This window comes from Dioscorea cayenensis, chromosome 1, assembly GCF_009730915.1.
Source record: "Dioscorea cayenensis subsp. rotundata cultivar TDr96_F1 chromosome 1, TDr96_F1_v2_PseudoChromosome.rev07_lg8_w22 25.fasta, whole genome shotgun sequence".
Lineage (NCBI taxonomy): Eukaryota > Viridiplantae > Streptophyta > Magnoliopsida > Dioscoreales > Dioscoreaceae > Dioscorea > Dioscorea cayenensis.
The window spans coordinates 4,749,371-4,775,299 of record NC_052471.1 but is presented as its reverse complement, the minus strand read 5'-3'; the positions used below and the strand labels follow the sequence as shown (position 1 = coordinate 4,775,299).

Genomic DNA, 25,929 nt, shown 5'->3' with positions numbered 1-25,929 from the left:
GTATATAAGAGATGGATTAACCTGACCGAGCCAACTAGAAAGGAGTTGAACAATGAAATAAACACAAGAATATATGAACCTTTCTAATTGCATCCAGTTCATGAAGTAACACTTGATAAAACTGTCCCTCACTAACACCATCTCTGCAGCAGAAAGAACACTATCAACAATCTTATGCAACACAAAAGCATGGAAGTAGTACAACTTCCAGAAGATGATACCTGTAAAATATAATTCTCTGAGGCTTTTGACCAGTTGCCATTTTGAAGGATATGAGAAGGTCCCTGATAACATTGATAATGTTAAGTTCTTCCAAGTGCAACTTCGAGTTTCGAAATTGTAAGGAACCGGCCAATTAAAAACGATAAATTGTTGATATTGGTAAGATCAGCCATACCTAATCATTCCACCAGAGACACTTCCTCGTTTGGGATCTTGCCAAACTCTAAACAGATCTTGAATCAGTTCTTGACGATGTGCCTGAGCAGAAACTAACCCAGCATATTTGGTGATCTCAGGCCAATCTTGAGAAGCAACAACCTACACACAGCACATTAATTTAGCAGCTTCAGTTACTTTGTATGCTTCCTAACAAAAGGAATCCCAAATGATATTTAATCCAACAGTAAGAGAAAAAAAGAAACGAAAAATAAAACACAATTATTCCATCGCACCGCTGCAATGGAAGGACTGGAGTCCTCTCCGGGATGAGGATGCGTAACATCAGCACCAAATATAATTGTTGGTCTATCACTGACCAGTGGTATTCTTCGCGTCAGTGCATCCATAAGCACCGTGTTCCTGCCCCCAACCTGCAGACAAAAATCAGTTTGGAGTGAGCAAATAAAAGATTTATCAGAAGATTGCACAAAACAAATAAATATGCACCTTCACATTTATCTTTAGCGCAACATTTGCCAAGTACTGCTTGCTCATCTTGAATACATGTTTAGTCAAACAACATTGTGAGACCAACCCAAGATCAGTCTCACAAATTCGCTTAAGATCCCCTGTCAAATTGACATGAAAAATCTCAGCATATTCGATCAAGATCCAATGTAATGTGAAGATCCGTAGGAGAGACAGTAAATTCGCACAAATAAAAAATCTGACAATGACAAATGAAGTTGCTAACAAAACAAGGCATGCTTGATAAGACTTAGATACCATAAAGGGAACCATTGTTGTCCGGCAATATTGCAATCAACAAATCAAGATCTTTTCCCTGAGGTTGGAGTCTGAGCATTGCATCATGATAGCGTGCTTTCAGAGCTCTCTCCACCTGCTCAGGATGCGCAGTTAGTGGTGGAAGCACTGGTTCCAAAAAGAAATCCTACAGTACACAAACAAGAAAACCATTGCGTGGAATCAGATAGGAGCTGCGAAGCGAGTTGATGTACACAAAGATGGTAAAACATAACCAACAGGAAGACTACATACCATGCCAGATATTTGGCACATCTGCGCTAGCTCATAACAAAAGCTACGGGCAACATTATCTTGAACATTCCTTGCAAAATTGATGCATATCCAGTTGTTCACTCGTCCGCCATTCACCATTTTCTAAACCAAGCAAAGAGGTCATATGAACAAAATATAAAAGAAAGCCTTAGCATGACAAGTTTTATCATACAAATATGAATATTATACACTTCCATCAATAGAGGCAGCTACTAAAGTGACAGATTATGCACAAAATCAGTAAATATCATTGGATGTTCACAATGATTAAATCTGATAAGAAAGCAGAGGTAATTAGCCATGAATAACAACTTGTGAAAGGCCCAAGCAATCACTTACAATGCTTAGAACCATTCACATTGCACATGCATTACTGATTTTATTTCAGGTAATGAATTGTGAATTCTTCCATTCAATAAATGAAAAGAAAACATCACATTATCAAATTTGTGTAATCCAAAGATTTGTCCAAAGTAAACTCACCAAAAGTATCTTAATGAAAAACTTAATGACAACACCAAAAACCTAGACTACACTGACCATTAACTACAATATAGTAATATACATATAAAGAAGAATATGCAGAATATGAACCTCACAAATAAAGGAAAACATATGTCAAATGTTAACCAAAGGTCCAAAACTTATGAGATATTACCTTATTCATCATATTCCATTGACCAATTTTGGGCAAGACATCCTTCTCCCTACCGGTGTCATTGTATTTCAGCTGTAAAGAAATCAATGTATATCAATAAAAGTTTGACAGTTCACAAATAAGTTGATATTTAATAAATTCTCTTTTACTCTTGGGGCAGGCAAAATCCGGGCCTCAACTGATGCAAGTTTATCACTAATTTTAATCCCAAACTCCTGAGCATAACGGTCACTTCCATACTCATTATGTTGCACAGTCTGGAAGAAGGAAAAAACATTCAGAAATGTCGAGGTCCATAGTATCCAAACTTGCAATTTAATTATGCAACATTTAGTATTGGTAACTAACAGTGTACGGTGAAAACAGATATGGAAAATTCTAAAAATAAAGCAATCAACCAGAAATGATGTCCATGTAATAGCGAAGTCATTAGGCATTGAAACCTTCAGTGATACCAGATGCACAAGCACAAGAATCTCAAAATTAAGATGTTATAGACATAGCTTACCTGTATGATGTCAAGTTCACGCTGATGAGGGCGCTGACATGTAACCTTGAGAAGAGCAGTGATCTGCCTCTCATTTAATCTCTTAGAATACCTTTGCCCTTCCACTATCTTACACACCTAGAATCATTTCTTAGAAGTAAGCATGCAATTATAATTTATAAAATAGGATCACTCATGAAATTGAGAAAATGGCACAATAAGAATATCCAACCACTAACCTCCATAGGCAGATAATTTGGTCTCTGTTGATTACCAACTTGCAGGCAAGGCCAAGTTGTATGTTGAATGGGAAAACCGTAAGTCTCTTGAAAATATTGCACAACAGACTTCATAGTGCCTCTTTCATCAACTGGGAAACTGTTCAAGTAAATTGTAGACATTTAAACCATAAAGATGCAAATTGTAGAATAAACATAAATGTGTAAAGCTAGGTTCACAAAAGAAGAAATCAGGCTGAACGATCAACAGATTCCTAAATGAAAAGGATGAAATAGAATTGTGTTGGCAGCCATACGTCAGCTCTCTTGTTGCTTGCGGTGTTAAACCAGAAATGCGATACTTTCGGCGCATATTACCCCGATGTGTAACCTCAACTTTGATGCCTCTAAGAGCCTTCTTTATCTGAGAATATGAATAATGCAAGAAAATAGATCAGTATAAGACAGCCAGCAGCTTGTCCAAATGGAAATGCAAAACGTCTATATTATTTTACTGCTAGAAACTCTCATAATTTGGGTCAATTGAAGAAGAGGGTTTGTCAACCAATAGATAATGGAAACACCTTAGTGGACTTGAAATGTGAAACAGCCATTTACATTTATATTTAAATGACAGAGTAAAAGAAATGGTAAATAATTACTCCACAACTTAAAAAGACTAAAAGAAACAATTGTTCGGAAATGCAAAAGGGCACTTGATCAAGATGAACCATTTCAGGAGAAAGAAAATACAGAAAACATTTACTACACTCCTGAGACAAGCAAATGAAACCAACCTTCACACGATCAGAATCAGATAATGGTCTAGCTGAGACATCCCTATTCAGTAGCTGGGCAACAAACTCAATGACTGGCAATGGCTCAATAAAAGCAGTGGATGACATATCTGCAAAAGAAAAAAACTATCTTAGAGTGGAACCAGTATAGTGAGTTGCAAATGCAACTACCCATTACATACATCACCTGCATATAAGTCTTTCAAGCATTGCAATAAAAACAGGTACACACACTTCCAAACTAGTAATATATGTTCATATTTGGATTTGATGGTAGCCTAAAGTTGACAAAGGTGGGAAAAGCATCTAAGATCCACACCAGAATTAGTGCTTCAGCATACTTAATTAAAACAGTAACATTTCAGTCGCTCCAACATTTTGACTGTCAAATTTATCAAGCCATTGGATACATGTCATCAACTATGCATTTGGATTCATAAAGCAGCATACAAAATACTAAGGAAGAATTCCAAAAATACAAGTAAAAGATTGAATCTCCAAAAACATGAGTCAACAAGCATCATTTGAAATCATTTTATTGAGTAAACAGCACTTTTATATTAAGTAAGCATTCTATTCTGAAAAATTCTAATCAAGCCAATGACATAAGCACTTCACATCACATGAACTAAGCATTCTATTCCAAAAACAAAAATCATCCATTTGGCATATTTTCAGAATTCTTGGTCAGTACTGGAATTGAAAAATAAGATCAATGTTAGATACAAGAAGTGAGATGCATGGGCTCATCACAAAAAACAAGATGGAAAACATTGATTACCAATCTTTAGCATCTACAGGTGGGAAAGAAAATCAGTAGCAGAATATGCAACATAAAACATTCACAATTGTCCATAAAGAAAATTAACATCAAAAATATACAAATATCCTTCAAATATTCCACTTAGAGTAAAAATTTCCCATTTACAGATCACTTGCACCTCCATTAGCAGCTAATTGCCCTACCATAAGTTCATTTGGTTTATTTAGTTTGATGTCTAATCCTAGCAAAAAACATAAACAAAGGGAAAGAGTGATATACCAATATTCAGCGACAGGCCCATTTGTGTTGGCCGAATACTTTGGTAGAAGCCACGCCAACTTTCTAAACCTTCACCAAGAGGCTGCTTTCTTCCCAGATTAGCTGAATAAAAGGACCGGCCAACAGGCGTGTATCTGCAAATCATTTCGACTTTTCATTTTTATTTTTATTATTAATTATTTATTACGTATTTATTTATTTATTTGTGGGCAACCATTGATCAAACAATAAATTCAAAATGAATCAAAGTCATGGTTTCACCTTTGGTTAGGTAATTCCCGCAGCACAATGTCAAGAACTTGAAGGGCTTCCTGGGGGGCTTCTGCATGCTTCCCATCCAAAAATAGCTGTAAATGGTGAAGATCAGCTCGTGCAGCAAATTTAATCACAACATTGAACTGCCTCTGGCGCCTGCATAGAATAACAAAATAAGTATGCTACATGAAGATGCAAAAAATGCAATATTACTACAAAGGGAAGATGCACCTTTCCATTCCAGAACCATCATCCTCGTCAATTAAAGTAATTTTGAACTCCTTAGAGGAAAATGGCAACGGACCAGCTGTATATAGACTTTTTCTACCATCATAAGCCGGAAGGCGGCCACCCAAATGGGACTCTTGGTATAGGGCAATTAGTTGCCTCATGACAGCACGGTTCACTCCGCGTGAAGTGACTTCAGGGGTAATTGAAACCTGTTTAATCCATGTAAATATCATGAGTGATGCTGAAAGGACATCAATTTTGCAGTATGAAGTAGAAGACACCTACATCATACTGGTGAAGGTCTTTATCAGGTAGCTCAGCAAAAAAATGGTTTGCTTTCACCACACATTTGGTGCCATTGCTACCCTTGCCAGGACGCAGTGGAAATCTCATAGATCTGCTTGAAGGAGCCACTGGAACCACCTGCTGACTTGCCTGGCTGGTGGGAACTTCATCCTTAAGAGAAAGACTTTCAATATGTTCCGTCACCTGAACAGCAGTCATCATTGGTGATTGCGATGGGCCAGCTATTGATAATGATGACGGGGCAGCAGGATATGGAGCTTGGGTTGCTTGGTGCAGCTCGGGAACCGACGGCCTGGATGGACCAGCAACAGAAGGTCCACCTCCAAGCCCACCTGTCATCTGGCCACCACCCCTGTGTCCCCCATGGTATTGCTGTTGTGTCATCCCACCTCTCTGTTGACCCCTTCCACGGACTTGATATTCAGTAGGGGGACGAGCACCTTGTTGCGGTTGGGCCATTCCCCCATGAGTCTGAGGTCCACTACCACGAACTTGGTAGAAACCTCCACCCCGACCACCATGGTAAGGCTGCTGAGGGTTGGCAGGAATCCAACCCCGCCCCCCTCTACCACCCCCCTGTTGCTGTAGAACCGGGCGTTGAGTCCTGCCAATGCCACCAGGTTCCTGAGACCCAGAGCCCTCCTCGGATCCAGAAGGCTCAACTCTTGTCTTTCTCACCATGATGATGCCTGCAAGTGAAACATTCATGAAACATAGCACACTAGGAACAGTGAACAGAAAACAAAACGCAAAAACTTCAAGCCATCACACTTTTGTTCAAGCACAACTACCTTTAACAGTAATCAGAACAAAGATGAAGCTAACTATAGTATGCAAACAAGCATCGCTCTCACCAGCCTCACCCATGGTAGCTCTAAAGAAATCAGATCTTATCAGATAGCCTGATCTATATTGTTTGACAAACCACAATGACCTATCACCTATTTATAGTCAAAGAGCGTGTCCAGAAGCCGAAAAGAAACAAGAACAATAAATTCGAAAAACCCACTACTTAATTACAATCACAACCAAATAGGCAAGCATCATTGCTCCCAATAAATGATAATTAAAATGTATGATATATGATAAGGAGGAGATAAATGAAACCATCTGGACAGAGCCGAGCCATTACACCCATTCGATGTTCCATCAACAAAGAATGACAAGCAAATATACAGCAAGAATTACTGAGTTATTTCAATAAAATTCAACCAGGTATGGAACAGATACATAAAAGCTAATTAATCATTCAGCTAAAAGGCTTAGCAGACTTCATGAGCTACAAAGGTTCGAATATTAGAGAATCTTCCACATGAGGTGTAAACCATTTATCAGCAATCAAATAAGAATAGGTCAGCACAAATGAAACAACCATAGGTATAAAGACAATAGGAAAACTTGAAATTGCTATGACATTTTATTCCTACAGAGCCTGTATAACAGATCATTAGACTCCGATGAAAGAGTTCCATGTTGAGACAAACATGTGATTTGAGTGAGTTTTTGTTTATCAAAAGTCTCAATTCCAGATTTCTATGTGTGAGATCAACTCGACTTTCACACTTCCGATCAATTTAAGCATGCCACGTCTTTCCAATCAGTAAAGGTCATTGGTCTTGCTTCAACCCACTTGGGGAAGTAGTCTGCAGCGGTGATAACAAAATAGTGACCATAACTGGAGGAAGAATTGGCCGGTTAGAACCGGGTCTGAAAGAAAGACGTTGAAGGGGCATGGATGAAATCTCCATGTTAAATCCTTACACCTACGCACATACTCTATGTTGTCCGTCTCCACTTCCCCATAGTCAGCCAGCCAATATTACCCTAAAGATGTTCTCTTAGATAGAACATGCCTATCATGATTTGAAACTCCAACATAAATATATGAGCCAACTAATTAGAAAAGCAAAGAAACTCAAAATGCACTACACCTTCTGACAATGATCACAGTCACAAACAAAACATGTCCATGTACCCTTGGCACTCCCACTATAACAAAACATGTACTTAATCTAAACCAAAAACTAACAAATGAAATAATAAAAATTACAGATTGGAAAAAAAAAAGCCAGCAATGAATCAACTCAATAAACAGATTGTGCTGCACACAAGTACCAATCCACTCCCAAAGCTGAAAAACAGATGAAATAAGAAACCAAATCGCACTTCACAAAACAGAGCTTAGAACAATAAAATGCTCCAAAACACTTAAGAAAAAGCAAACCAACCGATCAAAACAAAAATTTAAAAAATCTATTAAAAAAAAAAACAGATCCAAGAAAACAATAAGATCAAAACCGAAGTAAATCACAAAGCTGAAACCTATAAACTTAGAACCACAAACAACAAATGAATTCACAAAACCCTAACCCTAACCCTAACAGTACTTAGCAAAAACAAAAAAAACCTACAATCACTTGACAACCACTGGCAAAACTAAAACCCCACTACCCCCAACATCCAATCTCACTCCTCCCCACATCTCCCTCATCCCTAAACCCAGACTTCATCAAAACCCTCATCAAAACCTCCAAGGCAAACATTCAAAACCAAAACAAAAACCAAAAACCATCAAAAATCAAACAACCAAAAAAATACCCCCAAACCCGATCTACAAAACCCCTCAATAACAACAAGATCAACAGATCCAAAACCCTAAAACTCCAACCAACCTCAAATTCCAACACCAACCAACCAAAAGAAGGCAAAAAAAACCAAAAATTTACCTCGATCTGAACCCCAGAGATCACCCCACAACCCCGCGTCCTCCCCTCCAGCAACCCACCACACAACCCCTCCACTCTCTCGCCCCCTCCGCTCGAGAGTGCGAGAAAAAAAAGCTCAAAAGAAAAGAAAAAAAGCTCGGCTAAAGAATGCCACGATGAGTGAGAGCTTAAAAGAGACGCAGGTGGGCGAGTCCCGGTAAACGACAAAGACCTATCGGACCCTAGCGCGCACCAACGGACCCCACCACTGATCTCACTCACTGCTGACGTGGACACAAACAGAGATATAAGTGGCTGAGTGTGATGACGTGGAACAAAGATGGACAGAGTGGATGACACGTGGTTCCCGCCAAGGAGTTGGTGCGGTGTGGGGCCCAGATGGGGGGTGTGTATCGAGGGGTCGGATCACATGATTGGCCCGCGAGGGCCTGTCGCACTGCCAGCGGAGAGGACGAGGGCGTTGCAAGAATCGGGCAAAATTTGGGCAGGATCCGCTATGGAGACCGGTGTACAGAATTCTCGTACTACCCCGCTCCAAAAACTGTACACGTGGCTTGGTTTGAATTTTTTTATTGTTAAGTATGATTTCTTTTTTGAAGGGAAAATTGCTATGTTTGTGTATGTCGTGCATGTATGTGCATTTTTAGAGTATTTTTTGTGTTTTTTATGGTATGTGTTGATATTGTAGTTTTTTTTGGAAAAAAAATCTTTTTTGAATTAAATCTTTTTTTATATGTATTTGTTATTATAAATGGCAATAAGTTATCTATGGATGTTTTTAGAACATCCCTAGTAACCAAATAAATAAGAGGGTAAAAAGAACAAGCAAAACACATAAAAAGGAAAAAGGGATTAGACTCTAATCTAATATGTTTTCTCTCTCTTATTTTTTTAATATACTTGACATTTTTCGTGGCTTCGCATCAAAATTTTTAAAATTTTGAGAGGTTTTGAGATAATATCATGTATAAAAAATAATATAATTAAACAACTCCTACATTAAAAATTGTTATACATCTTGATTTTCAAAGGTTTTATAGATATTTATTGCACAAATAAATAAGTGTACTTAAAGTTTTTCAATTATTAATATCATAATTAATATAAATAAAAACTCAAATGTAATAAAAAAAAACTTAAATTATTCCTTGAATCACTCTCGGAACAAATTATACACGTATTATTAATGTTTTCAATGATTTAAGATTTAAATTTGATTAATATTCTCTCCTTACACTATTATCTAATGATGATGTAACTCTTGCGTATAAACATGTCTAAAAAAATACTTTTTTTTTGTAATAAGAGAATTAATTTTTTAATATATTTTAACTATTTTCTTTTTCTTTTCATAGAGGTGTCAAATAACAAATAAGCAATGTCGATTGACCTTTAAAAGATGGGCGGTACCTGGGCCAGGCACGGTGCTAAGCACCGTGCCAAAGCCAAGCAAGGCACAAACCCCCGACCAATGCTAGGTGGGGGGTTTGTAGACCACGGGTTATACTGCCACTAACCAACATCGAGCCAGTGCAAGTGCAAATGATCACGCACATGCAGGTTTCTTTTTTGTATATTAAAAGTTTTTAACTAACGCGACCTTCATTTTTATTTTTCTAGATTTTCACTTTTTCTAATAATTTTTTCTAGCTTTTTGGGTTTTTTTATAGTTTTTGGGTTTAAAAAAATATATAAATATAACACAATGGGTTGCCCCATGTGTTGGGCCTACCTTGGTGGTAGGTGGGCAATGCCAATCCAGTACGAAACCCAACCTAGTCGTGCCAGCTCGCCACGCACAATGCCCACCCCATAATGGGCCTGTGCAGTGCGAGGCTGGGTTAACCTGTTTGACATAACCCTTCCTTTGATTATTTGAGAAAAATAAATCATAATATATATATAAAGAATTATATAAATTTTGATAAAGAAAAGATAGAATTTGTTGCAATTGTTTGGATATGAAAAAATAATAAAGTTTAGTTTTTGTAAAAATCGGTCTAATTGATGCCAAAAATATTGAAATTTATTTTTTAAAATCTTAAAAAAATAAAAAATATATACAAATATAAAAGTTTTTTTTTTTGCGAAAAGAGAGTTTATTTAATATTTAAATAGAATTTTATTACATGAAAAGTGAATATTAATCAAGTTTAAATATTGGTCATTAAAAGCATAAATGACACATGTCAAACATCTAAATATACATTAAAAAGTAATGAATGGGAGGTGTATTGGACTCGAGCAAAATCCAAAGAAAAAGTAAGTGAAATAGTAATTAGAATAGTTTATAATTTTTATGTACTTAGTGTAGAGTGGGTAAATATGCAAGTGTGACGGGTGGGAAATGGGATTCTCATCCCCATCCCTGCCACATTGCATGAATTTTCTATCTCAAAATTCCCAGCGGGGGAGAAATTCCCCAAACTCACTCTCTCGTAGGGACCTCATTGGGATCCCTGTGGGATCGGGGAATCCCCGCAGCAACAAAATTTTTTTTCCTATAACACTACACATGTAGTAGATCATATTGAAATTAAAAAATAAAATAAAATATTACTGAAAATAAACATAATATAATGTATAAAAAAATAACAAACTAATTATTACAAATAATATAAAGTTTAAAAGTAAATTAAATTTACAAATTCATTCATAAAATTTATAATACAAAAGCTAATAGAACAATTTCATATTTTATTATTATTTTTTAATTCTTCGAATCATTGAAATTAGTTATGAGTTATTTTTAATAAATTATATATATATATATATAATATTTAATTTAAAAATCGGGGAATCGGGGAGGGGAATACACTCCCCATCCTTGTCCCTCCCCGTGAGTCAAGGAGGGGTTTTCCCCCGTTCCCCACTCCGCAGGATTATTTCGGGGAATCCCCACCCCCATCCGGATGGGTCTCTGCGAAAAACGGAGATTCCTCGCCCCTTACATCCCTAAGAGTGGGTTAATGAGTATTTGTTTGTTTAAAGTTTATTTGGAGGATGGGACAAATCATCTTGAAGAACACTGACTGACTTGCAACTATTTGGATATTTGGGTTTGCAACTCATGTGAAAAACATTATTTAACTGTTAGATTTTGATCTAACAGTTGATCTGATGTATACACGCCCCTAGATTTATTATCCATGAATGTGCATATGACTGACCCTCTTACTATATTATTATGAAATTTTATTTGTACAAATATGTAATTTTATTTTACTTGCATTATGCAATTAATGCACTCGATTCGATAGATTAAAATAAATCCGAAGTTTTAGAGATGTCATTTGTTTACTTTGAAACCAATGAATAAAAATTTGTTAAATTTAATAAATTAGAATATATAATTTTTAATTATTATAAATTATATATTTTTGAAAAAAAATGACCAACTCTACCATGAATAATTTTAGAAATTCTCAATTAATAATAACAATCTCTTCATTTATTGGTATCAAATTCTTATCTAAAATATTTATATTCTTATCGAGGTGATAGGTTCAAATCTCAGTCACAAATAATGAGTATACAGACATAATAAAATATCAATTCCATATGTATGTTCATTACTGACACATTATTTAAAACCGATTCAATGTTCCAAGCTTTTACCATTCGAATTTCATCACCACAGTCACAATATAATGCAATAAACATAAATCCTTCAGAAATATTAAATTTTCTATGCTTTTTTATTTAATTCTTTATTCATTTAGTTAAAACATTTTTAATAAAAATAAATTTTCTACTTTTCGTAGAGGCATTATGAATTCCCCTCAGTTTAATTATATTATAATTACCTTGCTATCGGCTTAAGTAATATCTAATTCTATTTATAATTATTTTTAAAACATAATTATGTTTTTGTATGAATAATCATTAAAAAGTTAAAAGTGCGTTCATTAATTTTATCTTGGGGGTAAAGTGGTGTACTGGAAAAGTAATTGAAGGGAAATGACTTCGCTTTAAATATTTATTATTTGCTGTGCGAAAACATTTTCCCTTCGACACACTTTTCCATTTTGAGCTAAACTTTTATCCGATTTATTTATTAAAATAAAAAAAAATTTATATAAACCAACTTCCGCTCAGTTCAAATTTTTTTTCCACCCTCTATTAAATAGATATTTAAACTAAACTATTAAAAATATATTAAGTTCCTAAGCATTTTACAAAAGCGGTTTTTTTTTGGCTTGAACCAACATTTTCTTATTTATGCCTCAACCGTATATTAAAAAATAATTAAGTTTTGGACACTTTGTACAAAATTCAAATACTTTTAACTACTAGACTATTATATGATAGTGGCAGTATGATCCTATTGTTTTTGTACAAAATTGATAAACACTATATATATTTGAAAATATGTGGTTTAAACAGTAAACCCGCTCCCACAACCATGGATCCATTACCATTACTATATTCTGCAAGACTTAAACTCAAAATTTTTTAAATGTCTCACACTCATTTTTTACAATAAGGCTAATATCCGAATGGTACATAAAATAAAAATTAATTATCTAGTCAATGCGTTCTCACTTAGGGGTATAGGGTTTGAGCAGTAAACTCGCATCCACAATTAAAAACTCATTACTATCACTATATCTTATAAAGACTTAAACTCGAGACCTTTTAAATATTTTACATTCGTTTTTCGCAACATGACCAATAAGATCAGGTATGAGACTTTGGTTAATATAATCCATATGACCCTCAAAAACTAAAAATAAAAATATAACAATATCATGAGGTGAATATAATCATCAAATGAAAAACAATGTCAGCACCTATAAAACTAATAAAATTAAATAAAATACCAAAATAAAGTATTTCTGTCAGTCAAAATGCACATCTTTGAATATATATATATAGAAAATTTGTGGGTAACTTCGATTCCAGTTTTAACTATAAAAAAATAGTTCTAGAAGGACAGGATGTAGAGAAGATGGACGGTGGAGAAGTGGAAGCATTTGGCATCGGATGATGGTCATTCAGATCTCGAGGAAAAATATTTTACGGACGATAATAAGATCAGAAACAGTTGGAGGCTGTGGGGTAGTGGGGCCCAGATGTGCCGGCCCCTTTCGACGATCCAACGTCATTCCAATCGTACGGATGGCGACGTGTCCTAGTTTCAAAGGTGGTTAAGGACGACAAAGTGGGGCCCACCAAAGCTTATGCGGGTCCCATGTGTTGTATCACGTGACTTGCGCGGGCTACCAGCTAAGATAGGCCCAGGCCAGTCTTGAAACTTGAAATGGATGCCTATGCTTGCCACGTGTCTCAGTTTAGCTAAGCTTTTTTAATTTATTTTAAGAGAGTGTTATTAACTTATGGGTGGGGAATGCAAATGATTTTTACATAAATCGTAGCACATTTTATTTTTAGTTTAGTTAATTAAATAAAAAAAAATTACGAATACCAGTTAATCGATGACCAGACCGATAGCCAATCGCCGAAGGTCGGTTTGATCATTAGTGGATTGCCGGCGTGTCATCAGAGGTCAGCCGGCCGATGGGCGGACCACTGGTGGACTAGTGGCCTGAGGCTAGCTGATAGGGGACCAGATCGCCGGTGAACTGGTGGCCGGTCACTGGAGGCTGGCCGGACTATCGGTGTGTCACCGATTCACCGGAGGCTGTCCGACCGGTGGCACTAGTGGCAGTTCGCCGGAGGCTAGCGAGACCGCCAGCCAAACCGGTGGCCGGTGCTCGAAGGACGGTCGGTCCGGTGACTGGTCACCGGAGGCCAGCCGGATCACCGGTGGATTGGTAGCTGGTGGTTGGATCAAGAGAGAGACTTTTTACAATGAAAAAAATATTCTACTCTTACTAGTGGAATATTTTTTTATACCATAATACCTATCTTATGCTATAATTTTCTACTATAAAATAAGTACCTAAACAACCAATATAACATAATTCTCAAGGTCTGTTTGCCTGCAAAATAAAAAAATATGGTATAATTTTATTATGCAGGAAGTGCAAGTGATTATTACAGAAATTGTAGCATATTTTATTCTTAGAATGAGTATTTGGGTAACAAAATAAAAAAATTACGGAGACTAGGCAATCGACGAATGGACCGCCGGTGGATCGGTGGCCAGTCGCCGGAGTCGGCCGAACCACCGGTGGCCTGTCGTCGGAGGGCAGCATGTAAGCGGCCGGATCGCCGGAGGTCGGCCGGACTACAAGTGGACTGCCGGCGTGTCACCGGAGGTCTGCCGAACCGACGGTTGGTCACCGAAGGCGTTCTGGACCTCCGATGGGCGGTCGGCGGAGATGGGCCGGACCACCGGTGGACAGCCGGTGTGTCACCGGAGATCAATTGGACCAGGGGCTGGTCCCCGAAAATTGGCTGGACCACCGGTGGCCGGTCGCCGAAGGTCGGCCGAATCGCTGGCCGATCGCCGGAAGCTGGCCGGACCATCGATAGGCCATGACTGGTAGCTGGATGGAAAGGAAGAGAGACTTTTTACAATGAGAAAATATTCCACTCTTACTGGAATATTTTTTTATGCCATAATTTTATACTCTAAAATAAGTACCCAAACACTCAATATGGCATAATTCACAGGAAATATTAAATTATGTCATATTGTACAGATTATGGCATAATTTGTGGCTATCCAAATATGCCCTCAGAAATGTTAAAGTATAGCATATTATACGGATTATGCCATAATTTTGGTGTATCCAAACAGGCTTTTATTATTATTATTATTATTATTATTATTATTATTATTATTATTATTATTATTTTATTATTTTAGTAATTAAAAAGAAAAGAAAAAGAAAAAGCTGTGGACAGAGATAGTGATGGGGCTGATTGAGATGAAAGCAATTCTCAAACACTAAAAAAAACAGGCCTTTAATGTCACACACATAGATAGATACACATACACACACACTATGATGGTCCTCAAATCAATAGACCAGATTGGCACAAATAACAACAACAACAATATTAATAATAATAAATAATTATAATAATTAAAGTAAATTGTTTATATAGGGTAACCAAAGTAGAATGTTTTGATTTTTCAAGAAATGTGCACTTCTTTATAATTACAAATAAATTTTCTAAAATTTTTGTCCTTATTTTAAAAAAAAAACCATAGCTTTAATTAGAGTCTTTAATTTTTTTTTTTTTTACAAAGACCAAAAGTGGCACCCAATAAAAAAGATTAGCGAGGGTTTAAAGGATAGACAACTACAGTAATGTACCTAATTACGGTGACTTGATTAATTATTTAAAAATCTATCAATTCGACTGAATGTCACTTAGAGTCTTTAATTTATAATTAACTATGAGTAAGGTTTTGATTGTGAAATGTTAATGTTGATTATGTGAAAATAATGATTATAAAGATTTTTTTTATTATTTTTGTTAAATTAAAACCAAAAGAAAAAGTTATGAGATTTCAATTGATGGGTAGTAAGGAAAAATGGAGAAAGATAAGAAGTACAATGTGAAAGAAAATGACATTGGAAAACATTGTTAGAATTTGAGATCAAGGCATTATTTAAGATATTTTTGAAAGATATGGCATTTGAGAAAATATTCTAAGAATATTCGGGTTTCTATGTAATTTTCTTTAACCCTAGGTTTATAGAATATAACGTTCCATTATGGATTTTAATGCCTAAGAATGTAAAAAATAAAATCACTTTGATGGATATATTATATTATATTATTTTATTTTGTTCACATTAGAATATCTCTAAATATGTTCTCTTAATTTATTTGTTACGAAAATTATTGGGAAATATAATATAATTAAATCATGAATTAGTTAAATAATATTATATATAATTACTAATAAAAAAATAGGTTAACAATACATGGATGATGACCATACCCTTATTTATCTTTTCCCAATAACTTTGTTCTTATTTTAGTTGGTAAAATGATCAAACTACTCTATAAATTTTACTAAAACTAAAAAATAAAATTAAAAAGAAGTCATGTGGCAGCTCAAGAAGTAATATCATTTTTATTATTTAAGTATGAAATAAAAAATAAGGTATAATAGTAAACAAATAAAGTAAATAAGTAAAATAAACCAATGAATTAAAGACTAAAAGTTTAAACACTAAAATATGTTAACTTTATTTTTATTGTTATGGTCGCATGACATTTGTGTGGCTAGAGGACTCTTTCTAAATTTCCCCATATCATGTAAAAATGTGTAACATGCTAATGCTTGGTAGATACCAATTTAGGGACATTTTTAAAAATATAACAACTTTAGGATTTTAACTTTTCGATAAATCAAAGCTAAATGATTTTTGCTATTTATTTGTGTAATGCCACATTCTTATCCGGCTAAAAAGTTTGCATTTATTTATATTCTAAAAATACCTATTGATATATTTTACTTTATCTTAATTAAATGCATATTTTGATATATTTTAATTTTCTGCATTTGTCTCATTATTGTATAAGAAAAACTTAAAACTTTTTATTTTTGTCATATAAAAATAATCAATTATTTTATACATTTTTATAAAAATGATATTTGTTTATATATCTTTATAGGTCATTTTTTATTATTTATTTATATACCCATACCCGTCAAATCAAAAGTAAAACAAATAAAAATTAATTCATATTTTGATAACATTTTTAAGTTGATTTTTAAATATAAGGGTATATAAGAAAATAGAAAAAAATATTTTATAAGAGTATATAAATAATTTTGATTTCTATTGAAGTATATTACCAATTATCTATTAAAAAAAAAGCATTTTTATCTAGAGTTATTATTAGATCTATTCTGTCCTTTTTTTAACGGTAAGAGTTAATTATTTTGTATTAAATGCATTATTAAGGGAAATCTAGGAGTATAGTTTTGTAATATGATTATATCTATTTAAATTTTGTGTGTACCAAAGATGTCGAAGGAAAATGCATATAAATCTTTAAATTGAATTATTTATAAATAAAATGTGGTGTTTTAATATTCTTAGAAATCAAATTTATGATAGTTAAATTAATATAAATTTGGTCATATAAAAGTATCTTGCAACTTATAAGCCAAACAACCTCAAAAGAAATTTAACAATATCATTTACCCTAGATAGGTTCAGATTCTCATTTTCATAAGAATCAAGAACCCACTATAATCAAATTTGCCTAGAAATTTAATAAAAATTTATGAACCAAGTATGAGCATCTTAATTATATGCCCGTCAAACTATTTTGAGAATAAAAAAAAATGTTATGAACTAAATGCCTCTAGGAGGTATCTTGACATTTATTTAAATTTGAGAGAATTATATATTGCATGAAAGTCAAGTGGTACAAAATGAAGTTTTCAATGAAGTATATAAAAAAAAAACTCTTATTTCATTTTTTTTCCCAAAAGATTACAGTGTAAGATGAATGAGTTGTTAGAGTTGACTTGATTGACTAGTTTATATCCAAAGTATTTTACTAAATGTTGTCATTCCAATAATTTTGGATGTGATATTATTATCCAAGGGTTAAAAAAAATAAACAAATGAAAAAAAAAGACAAAGTTTTGATTCTTTTGAATAGACTTATGTTTATTTCTAAATGCAAGTATCACTGGGGTAGAGACTTAGTGAGAAAACAAACAAATAGAAAAAATTGAAATGAAAAGGGTTTAGATGGACACATCCCTGTTCTTGAATGTAATAGACTTTTCGGCCAAACAAAAATTACTTGAAAACTGATGAGAGCTCTCCTCTTTTAATGTTTTCATTGTTTAGTTGGAATGCTTTAAGTGCCAGAAATTATGGATGTGAAAAAACAAGGGGAAAGCTAATCCTTAGAGGATGATGACTTAATTTTCATAAACAAAATCGAAATACCAACTTTCTGTTATTTATGAAGATAGTTCAAAAAACCAAATATGATCTTTATATTCCAAACTTTGGAGGTTTTGACTTTCTTTAGATATGTTACAATATTTCTAAAATTTTTTAGTTTAAGATAGTTTATCATGTGTATGTTTAATTCCTTCCATGTTACATATATATATATATATATGTATAGGTGATTAGGTTTTCGAAAATGCAAGCACCATGTTTCGCTGGGTGATAAATACTATTCACCCAAGAAAACATTTTGTATCTTCTTATAAACATATGTTTTTGAAAGTATATTTAATTTAAATATTGTAAAAAATAAACATGTTATTATTATGAAAAGTAGATTTTAAATTTTAAAATATTGAATTTTCATTATTAGTAATCAACTAAAATAAAATCTTATTCTTATACTTTTATCTCTATTCCCCTTATCAATATCATCGGGTGATAGTGAAGATTATGAAAATTAATATAAATAAGAATTAAAACATGATTAATAAAATAATTAAGAACTATTTGATCATTTGAAAAAAAGGACTAATTGGAAAGGTTGAAAATATCTAGAGACCAATAAATAGCTTGATTGGCTTATATACTCACTCTCCATAAAAGTGAAACTCATATTTGAGCCAATACTTTATAAATCACTTATATTTGTTTATATATCAAATGATTAAAAATAGGTATGTGGCATATTACAAAAGAACCTATAGGTTCATTTTGTTTTGTTGAAATTGTAAACATTTCTTATATAACATATACTATTTATTATTACTTTTTTTTTGTCACTTTCTATTTGAGTAAAATCACTAGGCCAAGTAACCTAAAATAAGCTAGTTATGACAGAACCGAGAGTGAGCTCACCTAGTCATGCATGAGCTTGCATACACCATGGTAAGTGTCACGGAACCCCGAGCACCGACCCCTTACAGTAAGCCCATATGCATGACTACATGAGCTCAAGGTTTTGGTGGGCTATCACACATGGTAAAGGATGCTCGAGGCATGGTTGAAAAGCTATTTGTCAATTTTCTAAGCATGGGTATGGCTTTATCCCCTATTTTCCACTCCTTCAATGAATGCAAGCAATGAAATACTATATCCTTCAATTGAGACAACCTTTATCCAAACAAATCGTCTTTTTCCCAACAAAACATTATCCTATAACGAAAGAACTTGAAGGTTATTAAGTTTCCCCAACGTCACAAGTGGGTCGTCCTTCAACATGACGAGGTTTGTCAGGAGGCATTGATTACTGACTTTAGGGAGTCTTTCTAATTTTGCATTTAAAAGAAGAACTTAAAGGTGTGTATGATGGGACGCTACAAGTATTGAGCTTGGTATTTTATAGTCAAACTCTATTGTTAAAACCAATTCAACGAGGTTGTTTAGGTTACCACGAAAGACTATCAACCCCTTTCCATAAGAGTTGCTGGCACCATAAATCAGCAATATCCTCAAATTAGTCATCTCCTCTAATCCCTTATATAGCCATTTACCTATTTTAATGTATCATAGAGTATGGAGATTTAGCAAGCTGCTAGTTGATATTTGCCCTTTGATTGAGCGGGAACGATATTCCATTTACCTCAGATTACTTTGTATTTTCCATATTTCACATGATAGCGTAGTGGTAGTAGAATAATCATTCTGAATTTGAAGTGTTTGCAAATTGATGAGTTCACCAATGGAAAAACTATTTGATAATTTGAAAAACAAGGACTAATAAAAATATTAAAATAGGGACTAATAAATAACTTGATTGAGTTATACACTCCATAAAAGTGAAGCTCATATTTGCGGCAATGCTTAATGAATCACTTGTATTTATTTATATATCATATGATTAAAAATCAATTTTAAATATTATAGAAAATGATTTATCTCAAAGAAAATAAATTATAGGTGTGTGACATATTACAAAAGAACCTATGAGTTCATGTCATTTTGTTAAAATTCTAAACATTTCTTAATTTTTTCAAAATATACCTTGTATATCTTTATTTTTGATACAATATTATTTTTTTATTATTTTATTTATTTTATCATGTATTTTATCACTTTTTATTTAAGTGAAATCACTAGGCCAAGTAGCCTAAAGTGAACTAGTTAAAAAATGACTGAGGGTGAGCTCACTTAGCCATGTATGGGCTTACACGCACCACGATAAGCTTATAAGCTTGAGCTCAAGATTTTGATGGGCCATTACAAATGGTAGAGGAGGTTCGAGGCATGGCTGAAAAGCCATTTGATATAGCCTAATTGATTTTTTATCGCCTAAGGAATTAGGAATAATTGACAAGATGGAAGAGAGGGCTCTTTACCTCCTAATCTAAATTTCACACAGTTGTCATAACCCCTACAAGGGCATCAATAGAAATGCTAAGGATAAGAAGTCATTGTCATAGGAGCAGAGTTTGGTGTGAGCTGAAGTCAACCCTTGCTTCCGATGTCAAGTTCAGTAGGGGACAAGGAAGTTTTTAATGACTCTTTTTGTTTACATTCTGAGCCCACTAATTGTGTGGAAACAACTCTAACTTCATCATTAGAGAGGATTGAAGATGAAGAAGCTAATACAGTAGATATGCAAAAATTGGAAATGAAATAGAACGGTGCCCAAGACCCATAGGGCTCCATAATACTGGACAAGGTCTAACCTGGAGCTTGAAAAAAAAAATTCTCATAAAGAAATCATAGCATACCCTCAAGATCCCATAAAAAAGGGAGATTGAACTTGGATCATTAGAGAGGATAACTTTTGAACCTTGTTCCACAAATTTATAAGGCAATTTCCTTTCTTAACTGTTTGTAATTTTCTTTTTTCCCTTGATCTTTTCATATTGTTCTCATAAAATTATTACTTAGAATTGCAGAGATGTTCTAAAACAGGTTACCTTAAATCAAGGTTGTGGGCTTATGAAGAAACATAATCTCGTGGTGACTTGCCTAGTTGAAGCCAGGGCAAATGAATTTAGAAATAATTCTATTATGTTATAGATTTAATAAAAATTGGCTTTGGGTGGTAATTTTTATAGATGGTCTATCTAGTGGCATCATCACTCTGTAGAGCCATTATGTTGGCATGGTGAGCCCCCTGGTTATTTCAATCGGTACTTCATCTAATAATTTTTATAAGTTTTTCCGATGCACGGATTTTGATAGAAAACCAAAGCGCACTAATTCAGTATCTTTGCGCGTGATTTTCCAGTCATGATTTACAACAGGAGCTTCAAAGAACTGTTCAATGGATATATAAGGGTCACATAAGACCGACCTTGTAGACAAGAGTGCAGCCACTGCTTAACCCATCCTTTCAGTGTGGACCATTCAAAGAAACAGCTAACCGCTTGCTTGGTACCAAGTGGTTGGTTGGCAAAGAATAATAAGCAAAAAGCAACTAAGTTTTTTTTTTTCAACACATAGTTGGGAGATGCTGCTGCTGCTGGATGTCATGGTTCCGGTCCATACTTTATGATGGCTAGAGCACTAATGTTTAGAAAAATATGTGGAGAGAATTCTTGGGTATTTCTAAACTTAATCTCCCTTGGTTAGTTGTTAGTGATTTTAACTCTATTTTATCCTCTGTTGAGTATGGAGGAAACCCTTTTACTTATTGCTCTTATAATATTAGTTGCTTAAATAATTTTATTTTTTTAATAATTTACTTGACATTGGACATGCTTGTTTTGTTTTTTACTTGGTGCAATCGACTAATAAGTTTCCCACAAGTGGGCTAAATTAGATAGGTTTTTTCAACTAATGTTCATGGAATTCTAGCTTTAATTCTTATATTGTTTTGCATCTTCTTCATGTTTCTTCAAATAATTCTCCTTTGCTCCTAGTTGCTTCTTCTCATTCTTATAGAAAAATAGGACTTTTATATTTAAAAATTATTGGGTAGATCATGTTAGCTGCCATGGGGATGTGTTTTATTTTTGAAATTTTAACCATCATTTTTCTCATATGCATGGGTTTTCCCATCTTCTTGCTAGAACTAGGAAAAATCTCATAGATTAGAGAATTAAGGATTTGAATTCCTTGGAGGAAGAGATTAGTAAGACTAATAACATGATTAGTGAAGAGACTAACATGTCAAGGCATAACTCTCAAGACAACAGTGATCATCTTAGGACTCTTTATAATAATTACGATGTGTTGCCTAGAAAGAACATTATCAAATGGGATAAGAGAGCTAGATTGTTGTGGGTCCAAAATGATGATAATAACACTAATTTTTTCACAATTTTGCCCTCATTCATATGTTTAATAGTACCATTTTTTTTTTTATTACTGATCATCACCAATCTAATTTATTCTGCCTTTTCATTAGGATAGGTTTTTTTTTATATATTCGTATTCTATATTTCATCAAACTCCTATATTGTTGCTGCTACGTAGCTCCTTATTTATGTGGGAGCCATAAATGTCTTAATTATAATTGTTGTAATGTTCATAAGTGGTTCAAAATATTCTAATGATTCCCATCTTTGGACCATTGGGAATGGGATCACTTCAGTGGTTTGTACAAGTATTTTTTTCATTAATTACTACTATCCCATATAAGGTACTATGCATCAAGCGTTATAAAGAGTTGTTTCCTCAAATATTACTGTAAAAGGTAGCAACAATCTAGGCTACTATATTTTCCTAATCTTGTCCTTGCACTACATCCAAATTTAAGAACTATCTCTTTTATTGATTGTGATTTTTTTAGTACAAACATTCTAAATATGAAGTTTTTCAAACTCTTTTATCTCTTCCATTAGGTAAAATTAAGCCTAGGTCTAGATAGTTTCAACTTTGAGTTTTACAAGTTTTTTTTTAGAATGTTGTAGGAGATAGATTATTTTCTATTATATATATATTACTTTCTTCTATTTCAAATTCCTGGGGTCATACTCATGTGGCTTTGATCCCTAAAAAGGACAAGTGTAAATATGTTAGTGACTTTCATACTATTTCATTCTACAATGTTAGCTACAAAATTATTGTAAAAATTTTAACTAGCAAACTGAGAATTATGTTGCCTAAGCTAATTGATAAGAAGCAATGTAATTTTATTAAAGACCATATTCCAATAGATAATATTATATGCATGTAGAAAATAATGCATTCTTTTAGAGACCCCTAAGGATGTTAATGGAGGTAGATATTGAAAAAGCCTATGATAGTCTTAGTTGAAACTTATTTTTGCCACCATTTATAAATGAGTTTCCCCATGCAATGGATGTTTTGGATCAAACTTTCATTAGTATTGTTACTTAATTTTACACTTTTGATCAATGGCCAACCTTCCCAAAAAATTAGACCTACTAGAGGCCTGAGACAAGGGACCCCTCTCACCCTACCTTTTCATTTTAGTTACTTAAACTCTCACTTCTATGCACAATTATGCAATGAGACTCCACATGATTATTGGTTTCAATAATAACCTGCCTTGTAATTTCAACCATTTAATGTATACCGATGATTTGGTTATTATTACTAAAGCCTTCGGAAAGATGACCTACAATTGCGAGACTTTTATTTCAATTTATCCCTCTTTCACATGGAAAAATCCTAATATTTCCAAATCTATTATTTTCTTCCCCAATTGGTTTAATGAAAGGGTTGCTAAAAGTTTTAGTAATATTCTCAAATTCAAAATTAGCAACCACCTTTATGCTTATCTTGGTATTTCCATTTCCCTTAAAAAACTTCATGTTTCCCTTCAAGGACATGATTAGTAAAGCTAATAGTAAATTTTTTTTATTGGAGTCGCCATTTTCTATTAGAAGCTGGTAAGATTATTTTGATCAACAACATTGTCATGTCGATTTCTCAATACTATCTTTTCAATTATCATTTTCTTAACTCGATCATTAAACCCATATTTTAACAAATGGCTAGGAAATTCTTATGGTATGAGGGGGCAATTGCAGCAGCATCCATCTAAAAGGGTGGAGCATAAAAACTCTTTATAAGACCGTATCTAGAATTTAAAAATTGTTAATAAGGCTCTAATGATTAAGAATGCATTTTACTACCTTCATGAAAGTCCAATTATTTGGGTATATATTATCACTGATATATATATATATATATATGCATGGAGTCATCAACTATTAGTCTTATACTATCCCTTTAAAATGATCTTAGTTCTACAGGGTTTTATACATCACCATTAACTACGTCAAGCCTCAACTATAGGTGAAGTCTATCAACTCTAGTGATATGTCCATTATAAAAGACTCTTGGTGTTTTGAAATTCCTCTAAGCTTAAAACCAACATTCTTAAATATGGATATTGATGATGATTCCCTGCATATCTCTGGTTTTATTTCTGAGTCTATATGAAACTATGAGTCTCTCATAACCATGTTGAGTACCAACCTTAATTCTCTTGTGGTGAACATTGGAAGCATTAGCCCAGAGGACAAACACCACTTGGTATGGTTCTTAGTTTTCAACATTAACAAAGTCTCTACTTCGGCCTACAATTTTCTCAATAGTAAAGATAAAATTGGTTATTATTCGCGCGGGGGAGGGGGAGGGGGATGGGTACAGGAAAACCCCTTAGAATCTTAATACGTCTTTAGAGTTAAATTTTTTAACTGGTTGGCTTTGCATGGTAAGATCAAAACTTTTTTATATATATATTTTATATTCTTTGAAAATAGGGAAAGAAGATGCGTGTGTTCTATATGGTTCAAGTAAAGAAGATGTTGAAAATCTCTTCTTTCTTTGTTCCAAATTCCAAATGCTTAAAGCCAAGGTGGATGCTCTTATAGGTTGCTATATTAGTATGTGGGGTGCTTACCATGGGGCTTGGTTGGATTATTCTAGTGCTTACTAGGTTACTATATTATTGTAACTCTTGTATGGGAAGTATAAAATACAATGTGTAATGTTATCTTTGTTGGAGCTATGGCTTCAATACAACCAAACCTAAATCATAGGTTTTGTTTTAAAATACCTTAGCCTGCAGACCCATCACATCCTCTCCCTAAAAAGCCACAACATTTCACATCGTAGCTTATAAAATATTTCATTCCTTTATTAACTAGTTTGTATCCGTTGATGCCATCCTTTGTGCTCCTTATAGCCGTTGGATTAACTTATATATAGAGAGTGATATGAGCAGCTGAAGAACTTGATCATCATTCTTCTTCTTCAAAAACAAAACTTGCAAGCTGTGAGATTAAAAAGAAGCTTTGTTTTTCTTTTCTCATCATCTTCATCCCTTGAATCTTCATCATCGCTTGAATCTTCTGGGTGCACTTGGATTATTTCTCATCGCCGAACATGCTAGGCGGGGAGTGTCTTCTACCTTGGGTTAGCGTATTCCTAGCGTTTGGAATGAGGCCGTAGAAACCCGCACGAGGAGGCCAATTCAGCGTTAGGGCAGTGCTCCGGCACGCCTATCCCAGGCTGGAGAATTTTAACTCTTTTATACTTGTTGAATGCTTAAATACATACTTGAGTATATCTTGAATACATGCTAAATACAGAGTTTTTTCTTACATTCTAACGCTGAATTGATACTCTTATAGTAGATCTGCATTCTTTGTATTGTAATTGTTTTGCGCTTGTTCTAAATCATCTATATCCTGTCAGCGTATACTGCTACAGTACTATACTTCGTATTCATATTTAGCTACAGTGATATGTTTTAGTCATACTACTGTTGTGGTTAAAATATTTACAACTTAGATATTTGTTCTTGTCTTAGGAAACTATATATAGTGTATTGTATTTTGTCAATATATTTCTAGCATATCATATTTCTACAAGTATAATCCTACATATTCTATTTTGTGAGTGTAACACTGTAAACTATATTTATATCATCATATTTTGTTATATTGTACCTATGCAAGTAAATTTCTGAATATCATATCCTGACTATATATTGCTATAGTAC

At 33.9% G+C, this 25,929-nt stretch overlaps 1 protein-coding gene across 2 annotated transcripts in view; it reads right to left on the bottom strand.

Annotated features, from left to right (window-relative positions):
• Window positions 1–25,929, bottom strand: part of LOC120260754 (protein argonaute 1B-like) — a 36,206-nt gene that overhangs the window by 1,168 nt on the left and 9,109 nt on the right. The window contains exons 1-18 of one of the 2 annotated variants that reach the window (XM_039268324.1): window positions 8,182–8,300; window positions 5,435–6,144; window positions 5,150–5,358; window positions 4,925–5,074; window positions 4,664–4,797; window positions 3,622–3,731; window positions 3,142–3,248; window positions 2,846–2,984; window positions 2,628–2,744; window positions 2,269–2,376; window positions 2,120–2,191; window positions 1,441–1,563; window positions 1,168–1,333; window positions 889–1,010; window positions 675–812; window positions 398–540; window positions 222–284; window positions 80–143 (exon numbers count right to left, since the gene is read on the bottom strand). In XM_039268324.1, the coding sequence (XP_039124258.1) occupies window positions 80–143; window positions 222–284; window positions 398–540; window positions 675–812; window positions 889–1,010; window positions 1,168–1,333; window positions 1,441–1,563; window positions 2,120–2,191; window positions 2,269–2,376; window positions 2,628–2,744; window positions 2,846–2,984; window positions 3,142–3,248; window positions 3,622–3,731; window positions 4,664–4,797; window positions 4,925–5,074; window positions 5,150–5,358; window positions 5,435–6,136 (2,667 nt within the window). In that variant the 5' untranslated portion in view covers window positions 6,137–6,144; window positions 8,182–8,300. Of the gene's footprint in view, window positions 1–79; window positions 144–221; window positions 285–397; window positions 541–674; window positions 813–888; window positions 1,011–1,167; window positions 1,334–1,440; window positions 1,564–2,119; window positions 2,192–2,268; window positions 2,377–2,627; window positions 2,745–2,845; window positions 2,985–3,141; window positions 3,249–3,621; window positions 3,732–4,663; window positions 4,798–4,924; window positions 5,075–5,149; window positions 5,359–5,434; window positions 6,145–8,181; window positions 8,301–25,929 lie in introns of those variants that run through there. The other variant, XM_039268315.1, reaches the window with a different exon arrangement.